The 25250-nt window shown below is 58.9% G+C and overlaps 3 protein-coding genes across 5 annotated transcripts; 2 read left to right on the top strand and 1 right to left on the bottom strand.

Annotated features, from left to right (window-relative positions):
- The first annotated feature begins 494 nt into the window (after nt 1-494).
- Nucleotides 495-5447, top strand: CTSF (cathepsin F). 2 transcript variants are annotated; one of them, XM_059148415.1, is made up of 14 exons: nt 498-825; nt 1040-1138; nt 1424-1508; nt 1601-1662; nt 1791-1866; nt 2463-2576; nt 2701-2846; nt 2935-3031; nt 3111-3191; nt 3876-3995; nt 4075-4139; nt 4237-4327; nt 4738-4796; nt 4879-5447. In XM_059148415.1, exons 1-14 carry the CDS (start codon nt 616-618, stop codon nt 4951-4953), a joined length of 1380 nt encoding a protein of 459 aa, XP_059004398.1. In that variant the 5' UTR covers nt 498-615; the 3' UTR covers nt 4954-5447. The 2 variants fall into 2 exon arrangements, with proteins under 2 accessions (XP_059004406.1, XP_059004398.1); XM_059148423.1 differs by lacking the exons at nt 4738-4796; nt 4879-5447 and adding an exon at nt 4655-4719 and having other exon boundaries at nt 495-825.
- Nucleotides 5448-5583: 136 nt separating this feature from the next.
- Nucleotides 5584-18600, bottom strand: ACTN3 (actinin alpha 3). The gene is made up of 21 exons (XM_059148396.1): nt 18385-18600; nt 14632-14746; nt 14337-14456; nt 13910-13996; nt 13738-13825; nt 13194-13272; nt 13028-13109; nt 12230-12315; nt 11847-11939; nt 11242-11472; nt 10987-11134; nt 9552-9702; nt 8846-8954; nt 8612-8752; nt 8204-8386; nt 7636-7770; nt 7361-7540; nt 6795-6941; nt 6641-6706; nt 5962-6120; nt 5584-5879 (listed from the first exon to the last, which is right to left on the bottom strand). The coding sequence occupies exons 1-21, from the start codon at nt 18529-18531 to the stop codon at nt 5721-5723; spliced, it is 2706 nt and encodes a 901-aa protein (XP_059004379.1). The 5' UTR covers nt 18532-18600; the 3' UTR covers nt 5584-5720.
- Nucleotides 18601-19374: 774 nt separating this feature from the next.
- ZDHHC24 (zinc finger DHHC-type containing 24) lies at nt 19375-24478 on the top strand. Of its 2 annotated transcripts, none has more exons than XM_059148378.1 (3): nt 19375-19714; nt 20987-21264; nt 23925-24478. In XM_059148378.1, exons 1-3 carry the CDS (start codon nt 19434-19436, stop codon nt 24218-24220), a joined length of 855 nt encoding a protein of 284 aa, XP_059004361.1. In that variant the 5' UTR covers nt 19375-19433; the 3' UTR covers nt 24221-24478. The 2 variants fall into 2 exon arrangements, with proteins under 2 accessions (XP_059004361.1, XP_059004368.1); XM_059148385.1 differs by lacking the exon at nt 19375-19714 and adding an exon at nt 19996-20905.
- Nucleotides 24479-25250: the final 772 nt, after the last annotated feature.

Below are 25250 nucleotides of genomic sequence, written 5' to 3'. Positions count from 1 at the left end.
GTGGTTACCGAATGCGTGCGGATCTGTGTTAGATCCCCACGACAGCGGTAGGCACTGCCAGTCCGGGGGATTATTACCTGCCATCTTGCTGAGGAGCGGAGGAGCCTCCAAGGGGCAACTGAGCTGTGAACCCAGGCTCTAAAACCAACTGTTAATTAACTATTGTCACTTCCAGGCCAGCATCCCTTCCCCTCCCTAAAGGTCTCCGAGACCTAAGAGGATTATTCCAAGGCTGCAGCTGGGCGGGCCACGTGTCCACAGACTGACCGATCTGCTGTGAGGCTGCAAGGCAACCACGCCCCTCCGTCTTTCTCCTCCCCCTCCCCTCCCACCCCCTTCTCCTCCCCCTCTTTCCCCTCCCCCTCCTCCTTCCCCTCCCCCTCCTCCTCCTCGCGCTTTGGCAAAGACTCGCCTGCACCGCAGGCGCGGCCCACGTGCCTCGCGTAAATAAGCGAGTGCGCAGGCGCACCGGGCCCGCGTCCATTGGCCCGCGCCCCGCCGCCCCGGGAGCAGGGGGAGGGACGTCGGCCCCTCTGGCCGCGGGCTGCGCCGCCCTGTCAGTTGGTCCGCGCGTCCGTCGGTCGGTGCGTCCGGGCCGCCGGCTTCGCCCTCGCCATGGCATCCTGGCTGCCGCTGCTGTCGCTGCTGGGGCTGCTCCTGGGCGCCGCTCCCGCCCCGCCCCGCCGAGCAGCCGACGCTCAGGCCCGGGAGGCGGCGTACCCGGAGCTGCTGGGGCCCGCCCGCTTCGCCCTGGAGATGTACAACCGCGGCCGGGCAGCCGGGACGCGGGCGACGCTGGGGGCCGTGCGCGGTCGCGTCCGCCGGGTGAGGATGCGCCTGGGGTGCGGGCTTCCTGGTCCTGGTGCGCGGGGGCCCTAGTCGGGGGGTTGGGAAGTTTGGCCTGGGCCCGGGGTGGGGGCCGCGGGATGCCGGAGGGACGAATTCTGGTGATCGGGAAAGGAAGGGGGTGGGGCGGGGCTGTGGGAGGGACGGGCTGAGGAGCGAGGGACTTGCCCGCCTCACCCGTTGCTCCCTCCAGGCGGGCCAGGGGTCGCTGTACTCCCTGAGGGCGACCCTAGAGGAGCCTCCCTGCAACGACCCCACGGTGTGCCAGCTCCCTGTGTCCAAGAAGACCCTGGTGAGTGGTAGGGCTCCTGGGACTCCTCAGTCCCCGTGATGAGTTTGGGTCAAGTGATGAAGAGGCAGCAACTACCCCACCCTGAGTCATTTCCCAAGGTTCTGCGGGCCAGAAACCAAAATGCACTTAAGAGGGGGCATGGCAGGGTGCGCACTTTGCCTCACTGTGCGCTGTGTGGGGGGGATTGCCTTGGAGGGGGTCTTCACACGAGGCCCTTCCAGCTCCATCTTGCCAAGGCCTTGCTCCATTCCCAGCCCCCAGACTGGCTTCCTCCTCTCTCTCTAGCTCTGCAGCTTCGAAATCTTGGACGAGCTAGGAAAACACATGCTCCTGAGACGGGACTGCGGCCCAGTGGATACCAAGGTCACAGGTGCTGGGATAGCCCGAGGATGCTGGCGTAGTTCAGACCAGGCTTCACTCAGGGTTCAGCCTTGATTTCTTCTCTGTTCTAACCCTATCCAGATGACAAAAACGAGACTTTGAGTTCAGTCCTTCCACTGTTGAACAAGGAACCCCTGCCTCAGGTGAGCAGCCCAGCTCCATCTGGCGGCCTGCTGCTGCTTCATTTCCTCTTCTCTTTCCCTCCCCCTGGCCTGGGCTCCCTGGTGAATCTGTGAAAGATTACTTGTAAAGACCCCTGTGCCTCTTACAGGATTTTTCCGTGAAAATGGCTTCAATCTTCAAGGAGTTCGTTACCACCTATAATCGGACGTATGAGTCGAAGGAGGGTGAGGACCCTGCCTTGGCTGTACCTGTCCCAACCAAATGAGGACCTTACCCCCCTTTGGTACCTTGGTGTTGGGGAGGGGAAGGACACAAGAGGCAGTGCATCCATTCAGGGTCTCCTTAAATCCCCAAGTTCTTGCCCAGCCTCATAGGACTGGACAGCTGCCTCAGGGACGTGTCTCCTCCCATATTTTTTTCTTGATCAGAAAGCATGGGTCTTCATCATTCTGGGTAGAATGGGAAGGGGCAAAGGCCAGATTTTCTCTGCTGGTACCCCCATCTCTCCAGCATGGTGGTCTTTTCCCATGACCCCCTGTCTGAGGATACCCTTTGGAGCCCATTTTGCTTCTGCCTTCACTCCTGGGCTATCATCAATTCAGTGTGACCCAAAAAATTGTTCCCACTTCCCCCTTATCACTCACAGGTCTGGACCTCTCCTCATCTCCAGACCTTCCCAGAGTTCTGTCCTTGAAAAGAGCTTGAGGCCTGATTCAGAGCCCACCTACTCCCCAGGGAAACCTTGTGCTTGTTAGTCCCAAGTGCCTTTCATCATCTGCCTGGGGTCCAAACCTTTCCTCTCCTGCTCCTTGGTTCTCAGAAACCCAGTGGCGCATGTCTGTCTTTTCCAACAACATGATGCGAGCACAGAAGATCCAGGCACTGGACCGTGGCACAGCTCAGTATGGAGTCACCAAGTTCAGTGACCTTACAGGTAGCAGTGGTGGCCAGAGCCCTCATGGAGCCTGGAAGAGTCACGGTCTCCTCCCAAGGCCCCCCGATCAGGGCTGCCTTATACTTTTCCCCACCCCCCATCCCCTGCCCACCTTTCCCCACAGAGGAGGAGTTCCGTACCATCTACCTGAATCCCCTCCTAAGAGAGTACCGTGGCAAGAACATGCGCCTAGACAAGTCCACTGGCGACTCTGCCCCATCCGAGTGGGACTGGAGGAGAAAGGGGGCTGTCACCAAAGTCAAGAACCAGGTCGGACCTCTAAGAGGCAATGGCGGGACACGAGGACTGCACTGGGGTGGGGAGGGGGCTCTGGTCTGACTCTGCCCCTCTCTTGCAGGGCATGTGTGGCTCCTGCTGGGCTTTCTCAGTCACTGGTAACGTGGAGGGCCAGTGGTTCCTGAAACAGGGGGCCCTGCTCTCCCTCTCCGAGCAGGGTGAGCCTCCTACTCAACGCCCCTGCCCCCTGCCCAGTCCCTCCAGAGGGCTCCTCAGGACCAGGCTTCTATCTCCTAGAGCTCTTGGACTGTGACAAGGTGGACAAGGCCTGCCTGGGTGGCTTGCCCTCCAACGCCTACTCGGCCATAAAGACTCTGGGTATGCATTCACGGGGTCAGGAGGGGCAGTGGGGGTCAGCGCGATTCAGCGGGTTCGGGTGTTGATGTCAAGCCTTCATGAAAACCTTCAGCAAGTCAACTCTTTGATTTCATCTGTGAAATGGGGCTCGTCTTGACCACTTCACGTGGCTGCTCTGAGTATCAAGTGAGGAGATGATACTTAAAGTCCTTGGTGCACAGCAGGGGTCTTGGTGTTTTTGCTACTTGGAGGTCTGTATTTCTGTAACAACATACCTCATCCTTGAGGAGGTATTGACTTAAACTGGCAGTTCAGTTCTGTGGTGGGCTTCAGTGGCCCAGGGATGAAAGTCTGAGGGACTGCAGTGGCTGTGCAAAGACTGGGAGCCCAGCAGGGGTCTGGGCCACACTGGGAGCAGACTGAGCAGGGCAAGGCAGCCAAGGCGAAGAGCCCTAGGAGTTCTGGGCCGAGTAAGGATCAGCCATGTTTCTCCCTGGTTCCTCCCTCAGCCCCCTCAGTCTCTGTTTCGTCATCTCTAGAGGGAGGCTGTTGCTCAGAGGCCAGGGCCTTGGTCTGGGGTGGGCGAGGACCTTGAGACCTCGCAGAAGGGGCTGAGTGTGGCCCCTGGCCTGGAGAAGACGAGTGTGTGGCACACAGGGGTCCCTATTTTCTCTCCGTGCGCCATCCGACCCCGCCACTGCCCAGGGGGGCTGGAGACGGAGGACGACTACAGCTACCGCGGCCGCATGCAGACCTGCGGCTTCTCTCCGAAGAAGGCCAGGGTCTACATCAATGACTCGGTGGAGCTGAGCCAGAATGAGGAGAGTGAGTACGGGCCAGGGCGAGGGTGGGGGCAGGCCGGCTGCGCCTGGCTGTCCCTGACACGGTCCCTCACGTGTCTCAGCGCTGGCGGCCTGGCTGGCCGAGAAGGGCCCCATCTCCGTCGCCATCAATGCCTTTGGCATGCAGGTAAGGCCCCGGCTCTGCTGCCCCCGCCCATCCCTGGCCGGCTGCCTTCCCACCTCTCCCTGGAGGCGGCCCCTACTCTTTATTCTCCCCACCCCAGTTCTACCGCCATGGGATCTCGCACCCACTGCGGCCCCTCTGCAGCCCTTGGCTCATCGACCACGCGGTGTTGCTCGTGGGCTACGGCAACCGTGAGTTCCACTGACGGCCCCCCGTCCTCTGCCCTGCCGCTTTGGGTCACGGGCAGGAGTTGGGCCACAGCCTCTCAGGACCCCTGGATGGGGGAAGGGAGGGAGTGCCTGGGAACCCTGTCCTTACCCCGCTGTGGGTCTTGGGCCAGGCAGGAGTCCGCTGTCCCCTCTCGGATGGGAATGCTGAGGCAGTGGGAGGTAGAGCTGTTTCAGATAAGTAACCTGGCGGTGGGGAGAGAGCTGGGTGTCCTCCGCTGACCCCAGAGCCACACCAGGTCTCCGGGAGGGTGGTAGGCGGGCCTGTCTGGCTCTCTGCTCTTTTCCTAGTACCTGTCCCAGTAGACCACAGCAGATACTGGGAGAGTGCAGAGGGCTAGGAGCCCTGACCTGCGTCCCGCACTGCTCCCCAGGCTCTGGCACTCCCTTCTGGGCCATCAAGAACAGCTGGGGCTCAGACTGGGGCGAGGAGGTGAGTCTGGGCTGCCCGGCCCCGGCCCGCCCAGCCCGGTCCCGCCTGAGCGCCCTCACCAGCCCCCTTGCCTTCCCGCCAGGGTTACTACTACTTGCATCGTGGGTCCGGGGCCTGCGGTGTGAACACCATGGCCAGCTCGGCAGTGGTGAACTGAGGAGCACCAGCGCGGGACCTGGTGCTGACCAGAGCAGCCCCTTCCTCAGCCTGGCCTGCGTGTCCAGGCCCCTTCCCAGGAGGCACAGCTGGCTGAGGGACAGGCACCGGGTAGCTCAGGGTGAGCAAAAGGCACTGGGCTAGGGCAACACCCCTACCCCCTTCTCCCCCCCACCCTACCCTGAAGTTCCCCAGCAGCACCTTTGTTGACCTCTGGTAGCTAGGAGGCCCTTGGGCCGAAGGAGGGTGTCCTGGCAGCTGAGACTGGGGCAAGAACCTTGGGCTTGGGTACGGAGCAGGTGGGAAGAAGATACTCTGGTTTTAAACCCAGGTTTGTCCTCAGCAGGCTCTGGCTTCCTGCCCTGCCTTTCCTCTGTCTGATGCTATACATTTTCTGGTTCCCCCTGGATTTGGGGACATTGTTTCCTTACACATCTAGAGAAACTATTGTAACTGCCTTTTTCTAACAGCAATAAAGAGGTGTCCTAAGCCCCAGTGTGGTGTGAGTGCTTGGTACCTAAGGGAAAAGAGGGGTAGACGGGACTCCTGGAGGGTCGAGGTTGAGCAGCTGGTCCTGCCCAGGAGCCTAAGGGCCCAGCTTCTGCTTCGGGAACCGAAAGAGGAAGAAAGAGAGGCTCACGGGTGGGTCTTTATTCAGAAGGACATGGCTGGCCGTTCTCTGAGGCCCTTGCTCCGAGACATAGATGGGATCGGCCAGAGGGAGCTCCCTCTCCCTCTGACTCCTGCAGAGACCCTTAGAGGTTGCAGTCAGAGATCACTCTCCCCGTAGAGGGCACTGGAGAAGGCCACGTAGTCCAGGGCTCCAGCTGGAGCCCCGGAGCCCTTGTAGGGCGTCATACGACGGATGCAGTACTCGGCCTGCTCAGCGGGGAGCTCCCGCCGCAGCTCTTCGGGAGTGATGTAGTTCTGGGGGAGAAAGGGTTGTTGAGGACCCACAGACCCTGGTCCTCGTCACAGCCTCCCAGCCCCCTCCGCCACCGGGACTCACCTTATCTCCTGCCAGGATCTTGAAGGAGGCCACAACTTGTTCAGCTGTGTCGGTTTCAGCTGTCTCTCGGGTCATGAAGTCGATGAAGGCCTGGAAGGTCACGACGCCAGTTGCGTTGGGGTCCACCATGGTCATGATGCGAGCAAACTCCACCTCTCCCTGTAGGGACAGAAGCCAGACACCGTTGTCTATTGTGGGTGCTAAAGCCAGAAGGCTCCTCATGTCCCCTCCGGGCACTGTCTAGCTCTGGCGTGACAGCCCGGGTTATAAAGCGCTCTCTTGCCTCCATGGACTGTGCCACAGCCTTGGCTCTGGGTGTACAGGGAATCCTCTCTACTCAGCGGAAACCTGCTTCTTGCCCCTGGCAATGCCCCCTGTTGCCCTTGAGTCCTGATCTTTTTTCTGGAGCTCTCTGTAGTGCTGTTTCTTTGGGTAAAAATGTTGCAAGCTCAGGCTTTTGGGTCACCTATAACCAAGTCCAAATCCTAGCTGCGTCCTTGAGAAAGTTCATTTACCTGAGCCTTTAACAGCCCCTATGAGAAATGGGGTCATTCTGCCCAGCCCCAGTGGGCATGCTGAGAATGAAATGCATGTGAAGCTAGGAGGGATACAGTAGGTGATCACGCTGTAGGAGAGAGGCTCTGATGGGACTCCCGCGACAAAGGCTGGGGGCACTCACCAGGTCATACCCCATGGAGATGAGGCAAGCCCGGAAGTCATCCGGCTCCATCATTCCGTTCCGCTTCTGTGGCACATGAGTGATTATCAGACTTGGTTGTCCAACCCCACCAGCCCCCAAGTCCACCACCCCACAGCGGTGGGCCCCTGCTGACCCGGTCAAAGTGGTTGAAGGATGCCCGGAACTCGTTGAGCTGCTCCTGGCTCAGGCCCTTGGCATCTCGGGTCAGTACCTGGTTCTCCACCTCATTGATAGTGCGGGCGATTGAGGTGAGCAGCTGCTCCCAGCCTACGCGGATGTGCTGAGAAACATGTGATGATTCAAGTCAGTAGGCGGCCGGTGCCTGGCCACCAGTTCGAGCTTCACTCCCAGTCCACTGTGTGACCTGGGCAAGTCTTCCACTCTGTTGGGCCTTTGTCCCTATCTGGAGGTTCCCTAGGTGCTGAGTGACTGTCCACAGCCCTTCCTGCCTTGAAGTTTGAGAACTTACTATGCACTAAGTGTTGATCACCCAGTCCTGGCCTGGCTTCAGATGGCCCTGTGACCCTGGACAGGTCAGTTTCCCTCGCTAGATCTCAGTATCCCTGCAGGCGCCCTGGGGAACTCAGCAGGCTGACCTGGGGTCCCCCCTGGGGCACACGTGCTGGGTCCCCCCATGGTTGCCCTGGGCTTCCCCAGCCAGCGCCATCTCCCCGCCCCCTCTAAGCCGGTGCCTCTCACCTCCATGCTGTAGACCGTGTGCTTGTTGTCGAACACCAGGCTCTCCTGCAGCAGCTGGTGGTCCCCCTCCAGCCGGTCAATGTTGCTCTTATAGTTGATGATGTTCTGCTCCTGCTGCCGCAGCGCAGCCATCTGGTCCTCCAGAGAGCCGACCATCCCTGTGGCCAGGCGCCCCACCTCCTGTTGGGGGACACAGGCAGGATGAGCACTCCCAGGCCCCTGTGGCTCCGGCCTTGGCCTCACTCCCCGAGACGGCCCCACCCTCCGAGGCTTACCTCCACCTTCCCCTGGATCCAGGGCCCAATAGCATTGGCTTGAGCAGCAAACTGTCGCCGGAGCCTCTCGTTCAGCTGCTGCCGGGCGAGCTCTTCCTGCAGCGTCTGGTCCCGGCTGGGCACCAGCTTTCGGACCTAGGAAGAAGGGTGCTATGTGCCTGGGGCAGCTCTGGGAGCCAGACGATTGCTTTGAGGGGAGATGGGCTCCAACCCCTAGAAGAGCCCCTGCTACTCGGAGCCAACATGTCTGGGCTCATAAGGACAAGCTCTTGGGCAAGTCACATGACATCCAGGTTTGTTTCCTCATCTGTAAAATGGGGCCAGTGATACAACGAGATGTCCATACCCCAGGCTTAATTCTACTTCATATCAGGCCCTACAGGAAAACGCTGCTGTTAGGGCCATTTTGCAGAGGAGACCGTGAGAGGCAGGGCAATATATCCAAAGCCCCACGGAGGCTGTGACAGACCGCAGATCCGAAGGTGGACTAGAGTCTGTATAGCTCGCGATGCCTGAGGTTCCGAGGTGGTTAGAACACACAGGGTGGGTGGGTCACGGGCAGACTGACCATGTCCCATTTGGTGTTGATGTCCTGTGGTGTGAGGCTGATGTAGGGGTTGGTGGTGCTGGGCCGCAATCCGTATGTTTGGCAGATCTTCTGGATCTCCCCCTGGATCCCCAGGATGGCTCCTCGCTCTCGGTCAGCCTCCGGCAACGTAGCTTTGAATTGCTCGTGTGCAGTCATCAGGCTCTGGGCAGGGCGGGCGGGAGGCGTGAGCCAGCACCCTCCAGTTCCCGCAGCCCACATGCTGCAGGCGCCCCCGTGGGTCCGCAGCGGGCCTCCTGTCTCCCAGCCTAGCATCTGGGGACTGGGGCTTCCCTCTCATCTCCGTGCCAAAGAAAGGGCTGACGGGAGTCGAGGCCCGCTTCCCTGTCACCCCATCCAGCACCCCCCAAACTGGAACCCTGCATCCACCTGGGTCTCCTCCACCGAGTGCACCAGCCACACGTCCTGCAGGTCCTCCACAGCCCCGTCCAGCCAGTTGTTGAAGGGCGCTGCCCGCCGGGCAAACTCTAGCTGCAGCTGGTCGATGGTCTCTAGGAGCTTCTCCATCCGCTAGGGGCCACGGGGTAGCAAGTCAGCAGCCTGCCCAGCCAGCCCGCACCAGCCTCCAGTCTCCATCCCCCAGCTCCCTGGCCCCAAACCCACCTCCAGTGCGTCCCTCCTCTTCTGGGTCAGTGTGCCCAGGGTGTCCCACTGGTCGCAGATGGCCTGGCAGCGGCTATTCACGGAGGCCGCCTCGTGGTAGTCCAGCTCACTGCAGGCCAGAAAGGGGATGAAGAGGGGGTCAGACCACAGCCTAGATTTCCCGGACTACCGTCCTGGGGCTGGAAACTGCACCAGATGGTGACGGTGCAAGGGAGCCAGGCAGGCAGGTGTGGGTGAAACAGGGCATTCATTCCTGGGGGGTGGAGGTGGGGGTTCCAGTGCCTTCGTTGGGTAGGGGGCGCGCGTGGGTCCTGAGCTCCAGTCCCTTGCGGAGTGTCAGTGGGGGGTGGGGGGTGCGAAGATGCGAGAAGGGGTGGGTTTAGAGGAGGAGGTGGGGAAGCCAGGGCAGGTGGGGAGATTTGAGCTAGCAGGCCAGGGACCGCAGCTGAAGGGGGCCACCAGGTTAGGGCCGTGGGGGTGGGGCAGGAACGGGGAGGGAAGAGTGTGGGTGCCGCATCGGGGACAGGGTTGGAGGAGGAGGAGCAGAGCAAGAGGTCATGGGGAAAGACATGGCACCCAGGCAGGGTTCCTGAACTGGGAAAAATGAAGTCTTGCGTAGGGCAGAGGGGAGCAGGGCAGCGAGGGGCAAAGCCAGGTAAGGTAGTTGTCCCCGCAGGGGGCAGGCCCAGAGGCAGGCCACGCCTACTTGAGCTCCTGGGCCAGCGCCGCGATGTGCTCCACTCGGTCCTGGTGCGCTGCCAGGTCGCTCTCAAAGGCCTCGTGGCGCCGCAGCAGCGCCCGAACCTCCTGCAGGGAGGCCGACTCATAGTCGCGCTGGCTCAGCATATCCTCCTTCCCTACGCGGAGAGAGGCCGGGCTCAGGTCACCCAGCAGCGGCCAAGGCGGGAGCTCGGTTTTGGAGCAGTCTGGGTGACCGTGCAGAGTCCTCCCTCATCTGCGAAATGCCGGTGGTTATACCTGCCCAGCTCATCCTAGGGGTCTGTTCTGCCATGCCAGAGTGATAAAGTGAAGGTCCTGGGCATGACCTGTAAATGACGTCAGTGTCCCTGATCCCACACATCTCACGGTGGCCCTTGGTACAGTTTGGGCCTTCCAGGATCGTGAACTACCTCCTAACGACTCTGAGCCCAGGGAGCCCCTGGCCTGGTTTCCTGGGCTCACCAGGTTCTCCAGAGCCTGGCACAGTGCCTGCCACTTGGCAGACCTTCTAGGAATACCTGTTGGATGAATGAATGATGAATGTGAAAATGCTATGAGAATGAATTACATTACACAAATAAAACCATAATAATAATAATAATCGCAGCCCCTACTATTTATGGAATGCACCTGTATTTTGCAGAGATCCTACGAGGCTTAAAGATTCAGAAACCGGGGTGCCTGGGTGGCTCAGTGAGTTAAAGCCTCTGCCTTCGGAACTGGTCATGATCCCGGGGACCTGGGATCAAGCCCCGCATTGGGCTCTCTGTTCGGCGGGGAGCTTGCTTCCCTTCCTCCCTCTCTGCCTGCCTCTTTGCCTACTTGTGATCTCTGTCTGTCAAATAAATAAATAAAATCTTAAAAAAAAAAAAAAAAGATTCAGAAACCTCCTCAGAGTCCCATAAGCAGGTGTATACTTAAGGAGTTCTTGTTTATATCAGACCATTGTTATTCTTCATGTCCATAATCCATTACTAATGTTTGTTATTTTTAGGCAGGGCTCACTTATCTGTAGGATTAATCCCTGATAAAAGACAGAATGAATGCTTTCATACGGAGTGATGTATTTGACTCCCGCAGTATCCTGCCATGGATATGCTGAGTCCAACATAAGTGCTGTTAGGGTTGGGGACTCACCTGCCACCAGTACAAACAAAATGCTACATGACCAGTGAATCAGAGCAGACCTACAGGAGGCCGGAGCCCGGCAACAGGGGCCCAAGTTTACAGATGGAAAAACTGGGATCCAAAGAGGAGCCGTGACTTGGCTGCACAGCAAGTCAGGGTGTTTCTAGAAAACAGGTCCCCACCTTCCTGCCAGGACACCTGTTCCTGACCTGTGCATTTTGTCAGGGTCCCCTCCCTCCTCCCATACCGGTCTCCACCCCGGGACAGACTCAAGCCCCATAAGGTGTACCTACCTCGGGTCCAGGCTTCGTGCAAGGAGGCCTTCTGTTGGAATTTCTCCGCCAGGTGCTGGAGCCGCTGCAGGCGTCTGATCTCCGAGAGCAGCCAGTCCTCGTAGCCCTTCTCCGCTTGCTCCAGCCCGCGCCATGCGTTGGCGATGTCCTGTGGGGCAGGCAGAGGCGCCTTGCAGCATGGTTCGCCCATTGTACAGATGGGGACCCAGAGCCCTATTTCACCCGGAGGATGTGGGCAGAGTGGGGGTGGCTCACCGAGACGAGCTTGCCCTCGGAGGGCATGAAGGCAGGCCGGTGGCTCAGCCGCAGCTTGGTCTGTAGCGTATTGAAGTTGATCTCCAGCTGGCACTTCTCCTGCACCCGGGGCGGCTTGTGCAGGCGCCGGTAGTCACGGAAGTCCTCCAGCTTGCGCTGCATGGCGCTCATGCTGGGCTCGCCCACGCGGTTCTCCAGCCATGGTACGGTGCGGCGGATCCACTCCAGCAGCTGCCAAGGCCAGGCAGGTGCGGCGCAGAGAGAGCAGAGCTGGCCGGCTCGCCCCGCCCGGCTCTCACCCACCCACGCCCGGGGCTGTGGCCAGAAGGCCAGGCCCCGAGCAGAACGGGGGTCCCCACTAATCAGGGAAGGAGCCAATGTCAACCTCTGAGCCTAGTCAGGGACCAGTATAGGCCGGCACAGAGCAAAGGGCCAGGAGAATGCCTAAATATGGGCGAGTGGGTAAAGGACAGAGTGAACGAATGAATGGGGAGTGACTCCGTGAATGACCAGGAGCTTGGACAGCCAGAAGCGGGGGAAGGACAGCCAGCGTTGGGGGACCACCGGTGTGGGAAGGGGAAGGGCCTTCTCTGGCCTCATCTCACCTCACTGGCAAGCTTCTCATACTCTTCCATCAGCTTCTCATTCTCCTGGTTCACGGCCAGTACCTTGCAGATCCTATTGGCAGCCGTTTCTGCCTGTTGTGGGAGTCGGAAAAGCTGCAGCAGGCACCCTAACCCAGCCTTCCTCCGTAAAGCCCTTAAAACCTGGGTCTGTGCAAATAGGGCAGCACGTCTTTTTAGATGAGGAGGGAGCTTCCAGGCCAGATGCCTCTGCTCCTGGGTTCCCCAGAGACTGTCTAGGCAGCTGGGACAGTGGCACTCCCGCCCACGTGGGGCCCAGCACCTCCAAATGTTGGGATGCCACCAGCGTTGGGCCCCTCGGTCCACACGCTCAGCCCAGGCAGCAGCAGCCAGGGCCCCCTTACCTGCTCAGCCCCGGCGAAGGCATGGTAGAAGCAGGAAACATAGGTCATGATGGCCTTCTCATCAGGCTTTGGGGTGTTCACGATGTCTAGGGGATGGCATTGGGGTATGTATTGGCCAAAGCCAGGCTTGGGGAATGGGCTCACACCCCTAATCAGGCAGAGAGCTCCCTGGACACAGGAGGAGTGCAGACATCTAGTCACAGCCACCAGCTGCCAGCTACCCCAAACCCAATGTCTACCTCTTCCCCAAAGCCCTCTCTGATCGCCCCAGGGCCCAGGAATCTTGTCCTCTATGGGGTGAGTGAGCAGATGCGACAGGCCTTGAGAAGCAACAGCCCACGCTGCCTGGTGTCTCCAACCAGCCCATTGCTCTGTGGGTCCATCCATCTGTCTTTTCCCCAAGTTCTCAGCCATTGGTGCCCACACATCTAGGGCACCAGACACAGTCAGTGTTCAGAAAATATTTGCTGCCTCAGTTGACTAGAGCCTTGCTTGGGCAGGACAAGAGGCAGGACCTGCCCCAAGGAGCTCCCATGCTCCCAGGTGAGCCAGGTGATGGAGATATGAACCAAAGGATGGTGCCCCAGGGAAGGGGAAGGAGGGGCTGCTTCCACTGGCTGGAGAGGGGCAGGGGGCAGGAGAGAGGGCTCCTGGGGAGGGCGTCCTGGGACAGGAAGGATTTTTTACTAGAGGGCAGACTGAGGAGGGAAGAGCAGGGGCGGGGGCAGGGGTGGTGGAGGCTGGACTGTGCCTCTGGTCCGTAACTGGAGTCCTTGCCTGGGCGGGGCTTCGTCTCACCTTCTGCATCCAGCATCCTGGGGATGTCCAAGTATTTCTCAGCTACCTCGAAGGCAGTGTTAAGGTTGCCAACGGGGTCATCCTAGGTGGGTTGGAGCAGGGACAGGTGAAATGTCAGCCGAGGGCAGAGGCTGGGGAGTCGGGGCTAGGGGTGGCCGAGGCCCACCTTGCGCAGTTTGGCGTAGTCAATGAGGTCGGGGCGGTGTCGGTGGATGAGAGCACAGAGGGCCAGGCCATCCTTCCAGCTGGACCGAGAGAAGGGGGATCAGGCCTGGAGTCAAGCTGATGCCCGTCCTCCCCTTACTCCAGGAGGGTCTCCATCAGGACAGCCTCATCAGTAAGACGGAGCAGAGTCTCAGCTCGTCGGCTTGGCACCAGAGGCCCTTCATTACCAGACTTGGACCATCTCCTCCAAGCTCATCATGATTCCTTCCCATACCCTGTGCCTGGGTCCCACCACTAGCTGGATGTTGTGGGCCTCCAGGTTTTTGGTCACATGGTTCCTTGTGAATGAAACGCCCTTCTCGGGATGTCTCCAAGGAGCCCTCCCTCAGGGATCCTCCCTCTCCGGCAAGATTCAGTTCAACATCCACCGAGTCCTCCTACACCCAGACACCATTCCAGGACCTTGGCTGCGAGGGCCCCTCCCCCGGGGCATGTGCGGTAGAGCCTGGCAGAGGCCCGTGTGCGTGTGCCGACCGCAGACAGACCTGGTATGGAAATTCTGCACGTTGACGTTGCGGTAGGGCGCCGTCTTCCGCTGGCACCACAGGAGCAGGCCTTCCTTGGCGGAGGTTTCTGGGCAGGGACAGAGACAAGGGTCAGCGGGGGAGGAGGCGTCGGGGCCGGCCCTCTCACCCTCCGGGCTTCCCCGCCACTCACCCTCCACAGAGATGTCCTGGATGGCGAAGCGGAGGATGATGGTCCAGATCATGCCCAGGGTCATCTTCAGGTTCCCGTCCACAATCTCTGCAGGGCGGGGGACGTGCATGACTTCCATCTGGCATTCAAGGCCTGTACTGCCTCAGCTGCACCCCCCGCCACACTGCGCTCCATGCCTTGGCCCTCGGCCCCCAGGCCAGAGCTGGCACCTAGTCAGTGTTCAATCATGGAACACTGGTTCCTTGTGAATGAAACGCCCTTCTCGGGATGTCTCCCTCCCTGCTGGCCCCGGGCACAGTTAACAGTCCCTCCTAGGAGGCTCTGGCGGTTACCCCCACAGTTGAGAAGACAGGCTCCCGGAAGTGACGTGCTGACGTCAGGATGGCCCTCTGCTCCCCTCCCGGGCCTCCTCCTGCCCCCTCCTCACCTTCAGCGCCGATGGACACCAGCTTAACCCCCTTGCTGGCAATGAAGTCCAGGGCCTTGTTGACATTGGCGATTTTATGGAAGCGCATCTTGCCTTTGTCTGGCCTGGGCAGCCTCTCTCCTGGGGGTCAAGGGGAGAGGTCAGGGGCCAAAAGTCACAAGAAGAAGCTGAAGACACTGTCCTCAAACTTCCACCTCCCCCTCAAGGTCCCCTCATGCACGGGGCTGTCGTGTCCCCCCTGTTCCCTGGATTCCCGTAGGTCCTAGGGTCCCTGTGCCTTGATTTGCATCCTTACCTGAAATGACCTCCAAGAGCAGCATGAGTTTGAGGCCATTGCGGAAATCCTCCTCGATGTTTTGAATCTGGGTGCCAGCCTTGCGCAGGTGTGAGTTGCACCAGGCAGTGAAGGTCTGGGGGCATAGGACAGCACTCAGACCCTAGCCCTGGGTCTGGAGGACACTGGGGACAAGCTGAGAGGGCTGGCCCCAGAGTCAAGTCCTGGCTCAGCCACCGACGTGCTGTGCGCCTAGGACTGGTCCCTTTTCCTCTCTGAGTCTTTGTTCTCCTGGAAAAGGAGAAATGGGCTCGAGGCCCCACACAGGTCGGAGTCTGGACTTGGGGCATGCCAGCTATGGCCAGCCTTAAGCCCTGCAGGGGGTTTTAGAAGCCTGTAAAGCATGTACTCCAAAGTGTGAGACCCTCTGTGGGCTGAGGGGGGGTAACACTGCCCTTCTAGCAGCTGAACCGTCCTGGACTGAAGCACACCCAGTTCTGAGGGTTTTGCCTGAAGGACTGTGCACCTGCATTATTGTGCTCTCAGCCCCACGGACCTCCTGGAGCTGTTGTGAATCGGCCTCCAAGTAGAATGTGAGGGTACAAGATCTTTCCAAATCATGGAGGACACCAGGACCAGCCTGACCCAGTTCCTGGAGGTGACTGCCCTTCCCCTCTCCCCAGAGTCAGTCCCAGCCTCTATCCGGGATGGGAGGGCTGCTGTGCAGCTCTGTGTATATTGGGGATCAGGGTGACCTGCAGCCTGATACAGCAGCTCCACCAACCTACCGAACCCTTAAACCCTGCGTTCTGCCATCAGCTGTAAGGTGCTTGGTAGAGTCTCTCCTTGGGCTCCAAACCCAGCTGAGATGCTCACTCACTGTGACCTGGAATATACACTTTGCCCTTTCTTGGGCTCATTTGTACAATTAACTGGCCAGACTTCATGATGTCCCAAGGTCCTTCTTCCTCTAGTCCGGTAGGATTCTAGAATTCAGAGCATTCCCCCACCATAAAGCAATCAATCCTGGGAGATGGCCCTGGAAGTCCTTTGGGATTATTCCCCTCAGCCAGTTTCCTTCCCTGAGACCAGCTTTTTTGCTGCCCTAGAAGCTGGACATGAAAGATAATGCTTTAAATTCTTGACGAACTGTCATTGCTAAGGAAAGGGAGTGAGTTTCCCATCACTGGAGGTGTACAAGCAAGTGCTGAGCACTACTCGATGGGGCCCCAAGCATGGGAGAAGGCAGTTGGATTCTCTGTAGTTCCCTCCAACCCTGAAGTCTGAGACGCTCTGGGTCTAGATAAAGCAGGGGGAAAGGTGGGACCGGGTGTGGCCGAAAGCGCATTCTTTCATGTGACAAACATAACTTACTGAGATCGGGTCCCTGCCCTAAAGGAGCTCACAGTCAATCAAAGGGTCACGTTGGTCTGAGAAATGCTGGGAGAGACTAGCGTCAGGGAGAAGAGGGAAGGGTTCTTCGAAACGGGCAGGGGACCTCTTGGGGGAAGGCTCATATTTGATCTGAGCTGCAAAGAAAGATCAGGAATTATTCAGACAGAGAAGGGCAGGCAAGGGCATTTCAGGCAGGGGCAGCCACACAAGGCAAGTGCTCGGCGCTGAGAAACAGTTGCTAGGTTTGTGGGGTGACAGCTATCTGGGTGTCGCTGGAATGAAGCTGGGGGTGTTGGGGTATAAGAAGCGAGAGGCGGGCCGGAGGGGCAGCAGGGGCCAGGTCATGCACGGTCTGGGGTGCTAAGCCAGGGAGTTTCAACTTGATCTGACGGCAACAGGGCATCAGGGAAGATTTTGGGCAGAGGGAGGTGGGCAGAGCTGAGTTGCAGAAAGCTCTTTCTGGTGGCAGAGTGGAGGCAAACGGCTTTGGAGAACAGGAGGGAGACTTGAGAAGGTGGTGGTGGGGCGGCAGGGAGGGGTGAGAAGGGGTTTTAGGGAGGGGAATAGGGCAGGGTCAGAAACACTCTTCCTTGCTGCGGTGTAAGCTTCCTGAGGCAGAGGCTTTATTTTGTTTATTTTGTTTCCCGCTGAAGTCCTGACACCTGACACAGTGCCTGGCCCGGAGGAGGAGCTCCCTAAGAGATACTGAATGAATGTTTTGGAATGAGGTTGAACCAAGAGGACTCCGGCATCAGGCAGGAGCAGGAGGGAGCGCTCCGAGTCACGGGTGCAAGGGCAGGGCTAGAGCGGGGCTAAGCTGAGTAGAGTAAGACATACTCAGGCTGGAGGAGAAGGAAACTCCGGAATGGCTACCTTCCAGGGATGCTGATGAATTTACGGAACATCGAGGTTGTGCCGCCGTTGAATGAATGGACGAAGTGGGTGGCTGTAGGCTGGGTTGGAAGGGTATTCCTGGTATTTTGTTAAACGATGCAGGCAAATTACAGACTAGCATGTGTCTCATGAAGGGCATGCGGACCTGGATCTGAGGGAAACCTGGTGGGTGGGGTGGGGGTAGGAGCTGTTGCAGAGCAGATGGCGGTGGGAGCCAGGGGCAGCGATGACATCACTGGGAGACTGCCAGGCCCAGGGACCGCAGCCCTGCTTGGAGACAGGTGCAGGAGGAGCCAAAGGGGAAGCATGGCACTGGGGGCACCCCAGCTTAGTCAACTGAGCCTCTGGGACTCTGGGGTCATCTCCTGTCATCCAACCCAGCAGAGGTGCTCTGATTCTAAATCCTAGGATTCTCAGATCCTGCAAATTCCACTGAGCGCTCCTGTTCCCTGCCCTTTCCTGGAGTCACACACTGTTGGCAAAGGCTCAGTAGGGTCTAATGACTTCATGGAGTCCTCCCTCCCCCTGGTCTGCCACTCCCCAAAGTCTGCTCACTCCAGCCCGGATCATTTTCTCTTTTGGGAACCCAGGTGTCCTGCCCCCTCCACTTGGGAAAGTCTGGGAGTGAAAATAGATCAGGAAGGGGGACCGAGTGCCCTACAAGGCTGGGCCTGGGCAGCAGCTGCCCATGTGCCCCACTCCAGCTCCCCCAAGCCGCTGCCTCAGCACAAAGAGTCCATCTGGCCGGAGAGTCAGGTTACTGTGTAAGGGGACCCAGGCTCCCCTCTTCCTTGACCTTGTGGCCTTTTCAGCAGACTTAGGGCCCCTTCGGTGGGGAGGGGTATCTTGGGAAGGAGTGGGGGTGGGGCAAGCAAGGCGCAAAGACCCTTAAGTTGGGGAGGAAAGCCCTGTTTTCTGAGAGTATATGATTTGGGTCCTATCTCTGCCCTTTTCTGGGCCTCAGTTTCCTCATTTGACAATTGGGATGGGTGGCAATGAACCCCAGGGTGGAGAGGATAGATATGAGAGAGTCCCACCGGTTCTGGGATGGTTCTCTCCTCCCCCACACTCCAGGTCCACTAGTTGCCGCTATAAGTCCTCAGGGTGGGGTCGTAAGATATTCAACTAGAGAGTTGGGGGTCCGAGAAGAAAGATTATTTTCCCCACACTCCCCAAACTTGGATCTCCTGGGCTTCACCCAAGCCCTTTTCACCAGCAGAAGTGGGACAGTACGTCCAGGGTAATGAACTCCTGGGAGGTGGGGACCCGAGAAACTCTCCTTGTTATCTTAAACCCCTCCTGAGGGCTCCCAGCCCTCTCTTCCAGCTCTGGGAGACAGTGGAGGACTGATGGGCAGAGCCCAGGCTAGGGAGTGGCACTCTGGGTCTAGATGGGCTCTGCCCCCCAACTTGCCGAGATGCCAGGGACAAATCGCCCGCCTTCTCAGGCCTCAGTTTTGCCATCTGAAAATGGGTGAGCACTCACTTTCCGCTGCTGCTTCTCCCAGGCCGGGTCGAGCAGTAGGTCGCGGTCCCAGTCCTCCTCCTGTTCCATGTACTCGCCGCCCCCGCTGCCGCCCACGAAGGGCCCCTCCCCGACCCCCAGACCCTCGGGCTGCATAACCATCATCATCTTGCTAGGGCTCCTGGCTCCGCACCGCTCGGCGCTCTCCGGAACACCGGGGCCGCGTTAAGTAGCGCCCGGCCCAGCCCCGGATCGTATTCGCGCTAAATATGGGGGAGGAGGGAGGGGCCGGATGGGGGCGAGGGTGCTCGGGTCTGGACGAGGCAAGTGGTTGCCCTGGGACCAGGGACTGCAGGATTTGGGGGCGCTGGGGTGGATTCTATGGCGGAGATTCGAGGTTCCCGTTCCGGCGCCGCCTCTTGGGCGCTGTGTGACCGTGAGAAAGCCCCGCTCCTCTGTTTCCTCGCGTGGACAACGGAGATATCGATAATAGTAGCGACTGTAGGCCGCTCTAGAAGCTGCGCCTTAGTCCTCCTGACCGTCTCTCTGCGCCGCGCAGGCGGGAAACAGAGAACCCTATCCCCATTTCACAGTCCGAAACACCGAGGCGCCGACCTGTTCGAGTGTTTTCTGGGGTGATGGAGACACTCGAGCACGGGGAGGGGTTCCAGGCCAGCTGGATGAGCCTGTGCAGGGCTATTAATATCGGGGCGGCTGGGGGCTGAGGGGGAATGTGCTGAGCCGGGAAACCCCGACCGCACCGAGGCTGCAACTCAATCTTCCAAACCAGCCAGCGAGGCCAGAAGGCGGGGCTTCTGTGGGAGGGGCGGGGCTCCGTGGGCGGGCGTGGCCACAACGAGCAAACCCCGCCGGCTCTAGCGCTTGGCGGATAAGCTTCCCCGAGGCTCCTGCGGCCGTCCAATCACATGTCTGCATCTGCCGGCGCGCCCCGTGACGCTAAACTCCGTTCGGAGCTTCTATTGGTGTAGCAGGCGTCCGTCTGCCACTATCTCCGCCCCAATACGGAAGCGTCGGGGTACTCGGGATCCGACTGCGGGTGGGTCCAAGCCATGGGGCAGCCCTGGGCGGTGGGGACCGGAGAGGGGGCGCCCGCGCGGCTGCCTCTGGTGCTTACCGCGCTGTGGGCCGCGGCTGTGGGCCTGGAGCTGGCCTATGTCCTGATTCTGGGTCCCGGGCCGCCCCCGCTGGGACCCCTGGCTCGGGCCTTGCAGCTAGTGCTGGCCGCCTTCCAGCTGCTCAACCTGCTGGGCAACGTGGGGCTCTTCCTGCGCTCGGACCCTAGCATTCGGGGCGTGATGCTGGCCGGCCGCGGTCTGGGCCAGGGCTGGGCGTGAGTGGGGCGCGGGAGCTGGGGGTTGGGGTGGGGTAAGCAGGAGCTTTGGACACGGGGAGGTGCCCTAGGACCAGAAGCTGTTAGAACGAGATTACAATAGGATCCGCTCGTTAGCGCCAGAACACCCTTACAGTCTGGGATGGTAGATCCAGAAGAAATACCATTCATTCACTTACAAATATTTAATGAGCACCTACTACGTGCAAGGTACTGTTCCGGCCACTGGAGGTCCAATAGCATAGATTACTGACCTCCTGGAGGTGATTCCAGTGGGGGGGGGGCAGGTGATAAGCTATAGGTATATAAATAAGGGAATTACGTAGAATGTCAGAAGATGGTATGGAAACAAAACGTAGGGCAGGGTAGAGTGTGTCCGGGTTGCAGTTTTAAATAGGGTAGTCATACTTTAAGGACCTGGGGGAGTTAGCCATGTGGGAATCTGGGGGAGAGCATTCCAGGTAGAGGGAACAAACAATGCAAAGAGCGAAGCAGTTATGTGCCTTGCATGTTCCATGAACAGCAAGAAGACGATCAGTATGGCTGGTGTGGAGTGAAAGGGAGGGGTGGAAGGGTAGAGATAGAAAGACCCTGTAGGACACAGAAGGTTTTGTGTTTCACTGCCAGTGAGATGGACAGCCATTGTAGGATTTTGAGATGAGGAGGAGGACACAACTTAGATTTTTTTTTTTTAAGGTTTTATTTGACAGACAGAGATCACAGGTAGGCAGAGAGGCAGGCAGAGAGCGAGGAAAGGAAGCAGGCTCCCAGCTGAGCAGGGAGCCCAATGCGGGGCTCGATCCCAGGACCCAGAGATTATGACCTGAGCCGAAAGCTGAGCCTTAACCCACTGAGCCACCGAGGCGCTCCCATGACAGATTTTTAAGGATCAGACGATACCAGGAGGAACCGGAGCTGGGATCAATCAGGGAGAGAAGTTAAGAATCTGATGCGGTAATCAGGGGAGAGTTCATGGTGACTTCTTCAAATGTGGTGACCACGGAGGAAGTGAGAAGTTGGCTCCCGGATGCTGGAGGCAGAGAAGAGCCTTAAGACTGGGCTGTCCGAGCTGCAAGAGTCCTGGCACCTTCAGTGCTCGAGCTGGAAGGGCCCAGGAAGGGGTGTCCGGCCTGCGTTTATGGACGATGGGGTCGAGGCTGTTAGGGCAGTGGCTGTGCCTGTTTCTCCAGGGTGGGCTCCGAGGCTGAGCGGGCACGATGGGGTGCATTCCGAGCTGCTGGCGGAACTGACGCTGTGGTTCCTTCCCTGCAGTTACTGCTACCAGTGCCAGAGCCAGGTGCCACCGCGCAGTGGGCATTGCTCCGCCTGCCGCGTCTGCGTCCTTCGTCGGGATCACCACTGCCGCCTGCTGGGCCGCTGCGTGGGATTCCGCAACTACCGGCCCTTCCTGTGCCTGTTGCTTCATGCAGCAGGCGTCCTGCTCCACGTCTCTGTGCTGCTGGGCCCGGCCCTGTCTGCCCTCCTGCGAGCCCACGCGCCCCTGCACACCGCCGCCCTCCTCCTGCTGCCCTGGCTCATGCTGCTCACAGGTGGGGAGCTTGGGAGGCGCCCACAGAGACACGGAGGCCCTTGCAGTGGGCCATTCTGGTGGGGGAGGGGATTTCTGGCTGGTTCTCCTGGTTACATCATGGGGACCCAGTTCCAATGTCATTTATGGGGGATGAGGGCAGCCTTGGGATTTGACTGGTTATGCGGTACCGTAAAATACAGGGCCTTGACACAGGTACAGAGTTCTAGCTAGGAGAATCAGGCAAGGATTCTAGGTGTTGGCAGAGAAGGAAGGACTGGTGGGAGTTGGGGGCGGTGTTGGAGAGGGGAGGGAGCATTCTCAGTGAGGGGAGCCGCCTGAACAAAGGCATGGAGGTTGGGCAGGGGGTAGCTTCAGACTGGATGGTGGAGACCATCCCTGCATGCTGGTACGAGGAGAGAGAGCCCTGACTTGCCTGGACACTGGGGAGCCGGTGAAAGTTACAGGCAGAGGGAAGCTCCAGTCTTTGGAAGTTGGGAGGTGAAGATACGGATCAGGAGGCTGACGGCCAGGCCATGTTCTGCATGCCGCAGTTACTCCTCCCTGATCACTCTGAACATCCTCTCCAAGCCCGGCTCTGGCCCCTCCCTGCAGCCCGGAGGGGTTGGGGGAAGGCCTTGGGAGGCCCCGTGGGGCTGTCAGTGTCTTGCTGTGACCACGCTGGCTCTCTGAGCAGCCCTCCTCTGCCTCCTCGATGACCCAAAGTGTGTCACGCCGTGAGCCAGTCACCCCCTCTCTGCTCCCCACCCCCTCTCCCAGCGGGCTCTTACTCTTACACTCCAGGATGCCTGCCCCGTGAGCTCCCGGCCCTCGCCTTTCTGTCCACCAACACCTTCCTTCACCGCCTCCGCGTCCAGCCTAGACCCCTCATTTCCACCATTCTCCTGCCAACGTCTCAACCCTCTTGGCTCTGTCTTCCATGGTGCCTTTCTGTCTTCTGTCTGCTGTCGCTGGGTGCTGTGAGCTGGTACTTTGGGGCCATGGGTCCCATGTCACATCCATGGCCGCTGACCCCAGCTGACCCTCACTCGTGCCTGGCCATGCTGGTTCCTCATAAGCTCGCTCCCCCTAATGACTGTGGCTCCAACCTTCCCACTTCCTGTTCTCCCAGGCCCCATCTCTCTTGAAATCTGTCATGGAGAAAATGTCAGCGGGTATGTCCGCTGTCCCATCCTCAGATCCGAAGCCAGGCTGACTGACCCCAGCTTCTCCTGGTGTCTGGCCCTTTGTCCCTGCTTGGAAGCCTCACCATGGCCTGCTTTTTCTCCTGCTGAACCAGTCCCCTCCACTGGCCTTTCCCACCTGTGCAGACCCTCTCGTCCCCACACATCCACCCTCTCGTCCCCACACATCCACCCTCTCGTCCCCACACATCCTCCTCCTCCCTAGCTCTCGCCTCTGGCTCCTCTCTTAGCAGCCATGCTTCTCGAAGGACTTCCCCGGACTCATAGGCTGCTTTTCCTCACCTCCCACTGACTCCTGTACCTGCTTCAAACTGGCTTTTGCCCCCCTCCCCCTCCTGAGAATGCCTTGGTCCCCACAAAGCCCAGAGGACCCTTTTGAGGTCTCTTTGCTTCACGAGACCTTTCTGCCGCATAAAACTGCTGGCCTCCCACTTCCTGGAAAGGCTGTACCCCGGGCATCTCCAGAAGCTCATACTGCAGGGTTTTCTCCCTATAGTTTTGGTTTCCCTCTCTTCTGTTGATTGGGTCCCAAAGGACCGGGTCTCCTGATGCTGAGGTCGTGGTGCTGCTCCCACCCTCTCTACACTCTGGCAGGTCTTGGAACCACCTATGCAGGTCTGCATGTTGGGGTTGGGCTTCTCTCCGGAGCTTCCAGAACCATCCACATACTCGTCTCACAGGCCCCTCCCCATCCTGCCTTACAACCATCAAACAGAACGTTTTCTCCCCTCTTTGCCTAGCAAATACATCCTTCAGACACCACCCAAGATGTCACTTAATTAAAACAGATGAAATCCACTTCCTTTAGCCTCCGAAGTCCGCTTGGCATTTCCCCACATAGCGTCTCTTTTTTAATGAAGCGGAATTCATATAACATGAAATACATCATTTTAACCCCTTCCTAGTACATTATCCAGTGGAATTTAGTACGTTCACCATGTGGTGCAGCCATCTCCACTGTCTAATTCCAGAACATTTTCATCAGTAGTCACTCCCCACTCCCCCTGAGTCCCCCAGCCCCTGTGTGTCTCTGTGGATTTGCCTGTTCGGGACATTTTACAGACGTGACATCGTTTATGTGCCCTTTGTGCCTGGCTTCTTTCACTGAGCACAATGACAGCAGCCTGTAGGTCATTATTTCAGCAGCCTCGTAGTGACAGTCATCTGTCTGTCTGTGAGCAAGACACTGGGGTCAGAGCTGGTGTCCGCGTTCCTCCTGGTGTCTGCCACCACGTCTAGCATGTGGGAGGTGCTCACAGGTTTGTGACGAATGCAAGTCGGGTGTTGGGCAGGGGCTGTGTCTACCCAGGTCGCCGGCGTGGGCTGGCCAGGGAGTAGTAGCCCCTCGGTGTTCGCTGAGCAGAGGAATGAGCCCTGCTTTGTGGCGGAGGGTAGGGAGTCGAAGAAGGGCAGGAGCTGGGCTTCGGGGGGGCTGGGCTCGCAGCTGCCCCCTGACGCTCTTGCTTTCTCCTTACAGGCAGAGTGTCTCTGGCGCAGTTTGCCCTGGCCTTTGTGACCGACACGTGTGTGGCAGGTGCACTGTTGTGTGGGGCTGGGCTGCTCTTCCATGGGATGCTGCTGCTGCGGGGCCAGACCACGTGGGAGTGGGCTCGGGGCCAGCACTCTTATGACCTGGGCCCTTGCCACAACTTGCAGGCGGCTCTGGGGCCCCGCTGGGTCCTCGTCTGGCTCTGGCCCTTCCTGGCTTCCCCACTGCCTGGGGATGGGGTCACCTTCCAGACAGCAGCAGATATGGGCCTCGTGGCTTCCTGATTCCAGGAAGAGCCAGAGGTGTTCAGGGAGAAGGTAGCAGGAGACGGGGGCTCCTAACTCCTTTGGGGCCCAACTCCGGCCTCCAGTCCCATCCTTGGCCTTGCCCCTGCCCAGCTCGGACTCCGGTATCCAGGGCTTGGGTCCCGCAGCTCTGCCTCTGTTGGCCCCCCGAGTAGAGTGGATGGTTTGGTAAGGGGCTGCTTGGCCAGCCTAGTCACCCCTTTGTTGGGTTAATAAAGTGCCCACTTGGTTCTTGGACTCCCTCCATCTTTCTGGGTTTCTGGTCCTTCTCTATTGCCCGGGCTGCTCTTTCTGGTTTCCTCTGATTGCCACGCATGGGAGCCACAGAATGCCTGACGGCTTAAGGGGCTGGGGCTCTGCCTCCTGTGGCTTTGGTGTAGTGGGTCTGGGGCAGCAGCAGACCAGGGCGGCGCATGGTGACCAGGGAATGAGAATCCAGCATTCTCAGGTTCAGTGCTTTACGGTGAGAAGCATCTCCACCGGGCTGTGCCTCTCGGGCTGAACTGGTTCTGGGGGCAGCAGTTACGAGAGTTGATGTGGTAAGGTCATGGGACAGTGAATGGAGGAGTCAGGATTTGAACCCAGATCTTTGTGCTTTCTCCTTCACCCTTGCCGGGCTGAGGTAAGTGAGTAGCAAAATTGAGGCAGAGAAATCAGGTGGGATGTTCAGGCATCGGCGGGATCCTGCTCAGAAGGCGAAGCTCTTCCTCTCTGGGCCCTTTGGGAGCTCCCTGTTAAATGTTTTTATTTAAATATAGTGAACAGGGGTGCCTGGGTGGCTCAGTGGGTTAAGCCTCTGTCTTCAGCTCAGGTCATGATCTCAGGGCCCTGGGATCGAGTCCCGCATTGGGCTCTCTGCTCAGCAGGAAGTCTGCTTCCCCCCCCCCCTCTCTGTCTGCCTCTCTGCCTACTTCTGATCTCTCTCTCTGTCAAATAAATAAAATCTTTAAAAATAAATAAATAAATATAGTGAACAGACTTCCAGTTAAATGTGGCAGGTTTAAACACA

Source organism: Mustela lutreola, chromosome 1 (assembly GCF_030435805.1).
Source record: "Mustela lutreola isolate mMusLut2 chromosome 1, mMusLut2.pri, whole genome shotgun sequence".
Taxonomy (NCBI): Eukaryota; Metazoa; Chordata; class Mammalia; order Carnivora; family Mustelidae; genus Mustela; species Mustela lutreola.
This window is presented reverse-complemented; position numbering and strand designations above follow the sequence as displayed.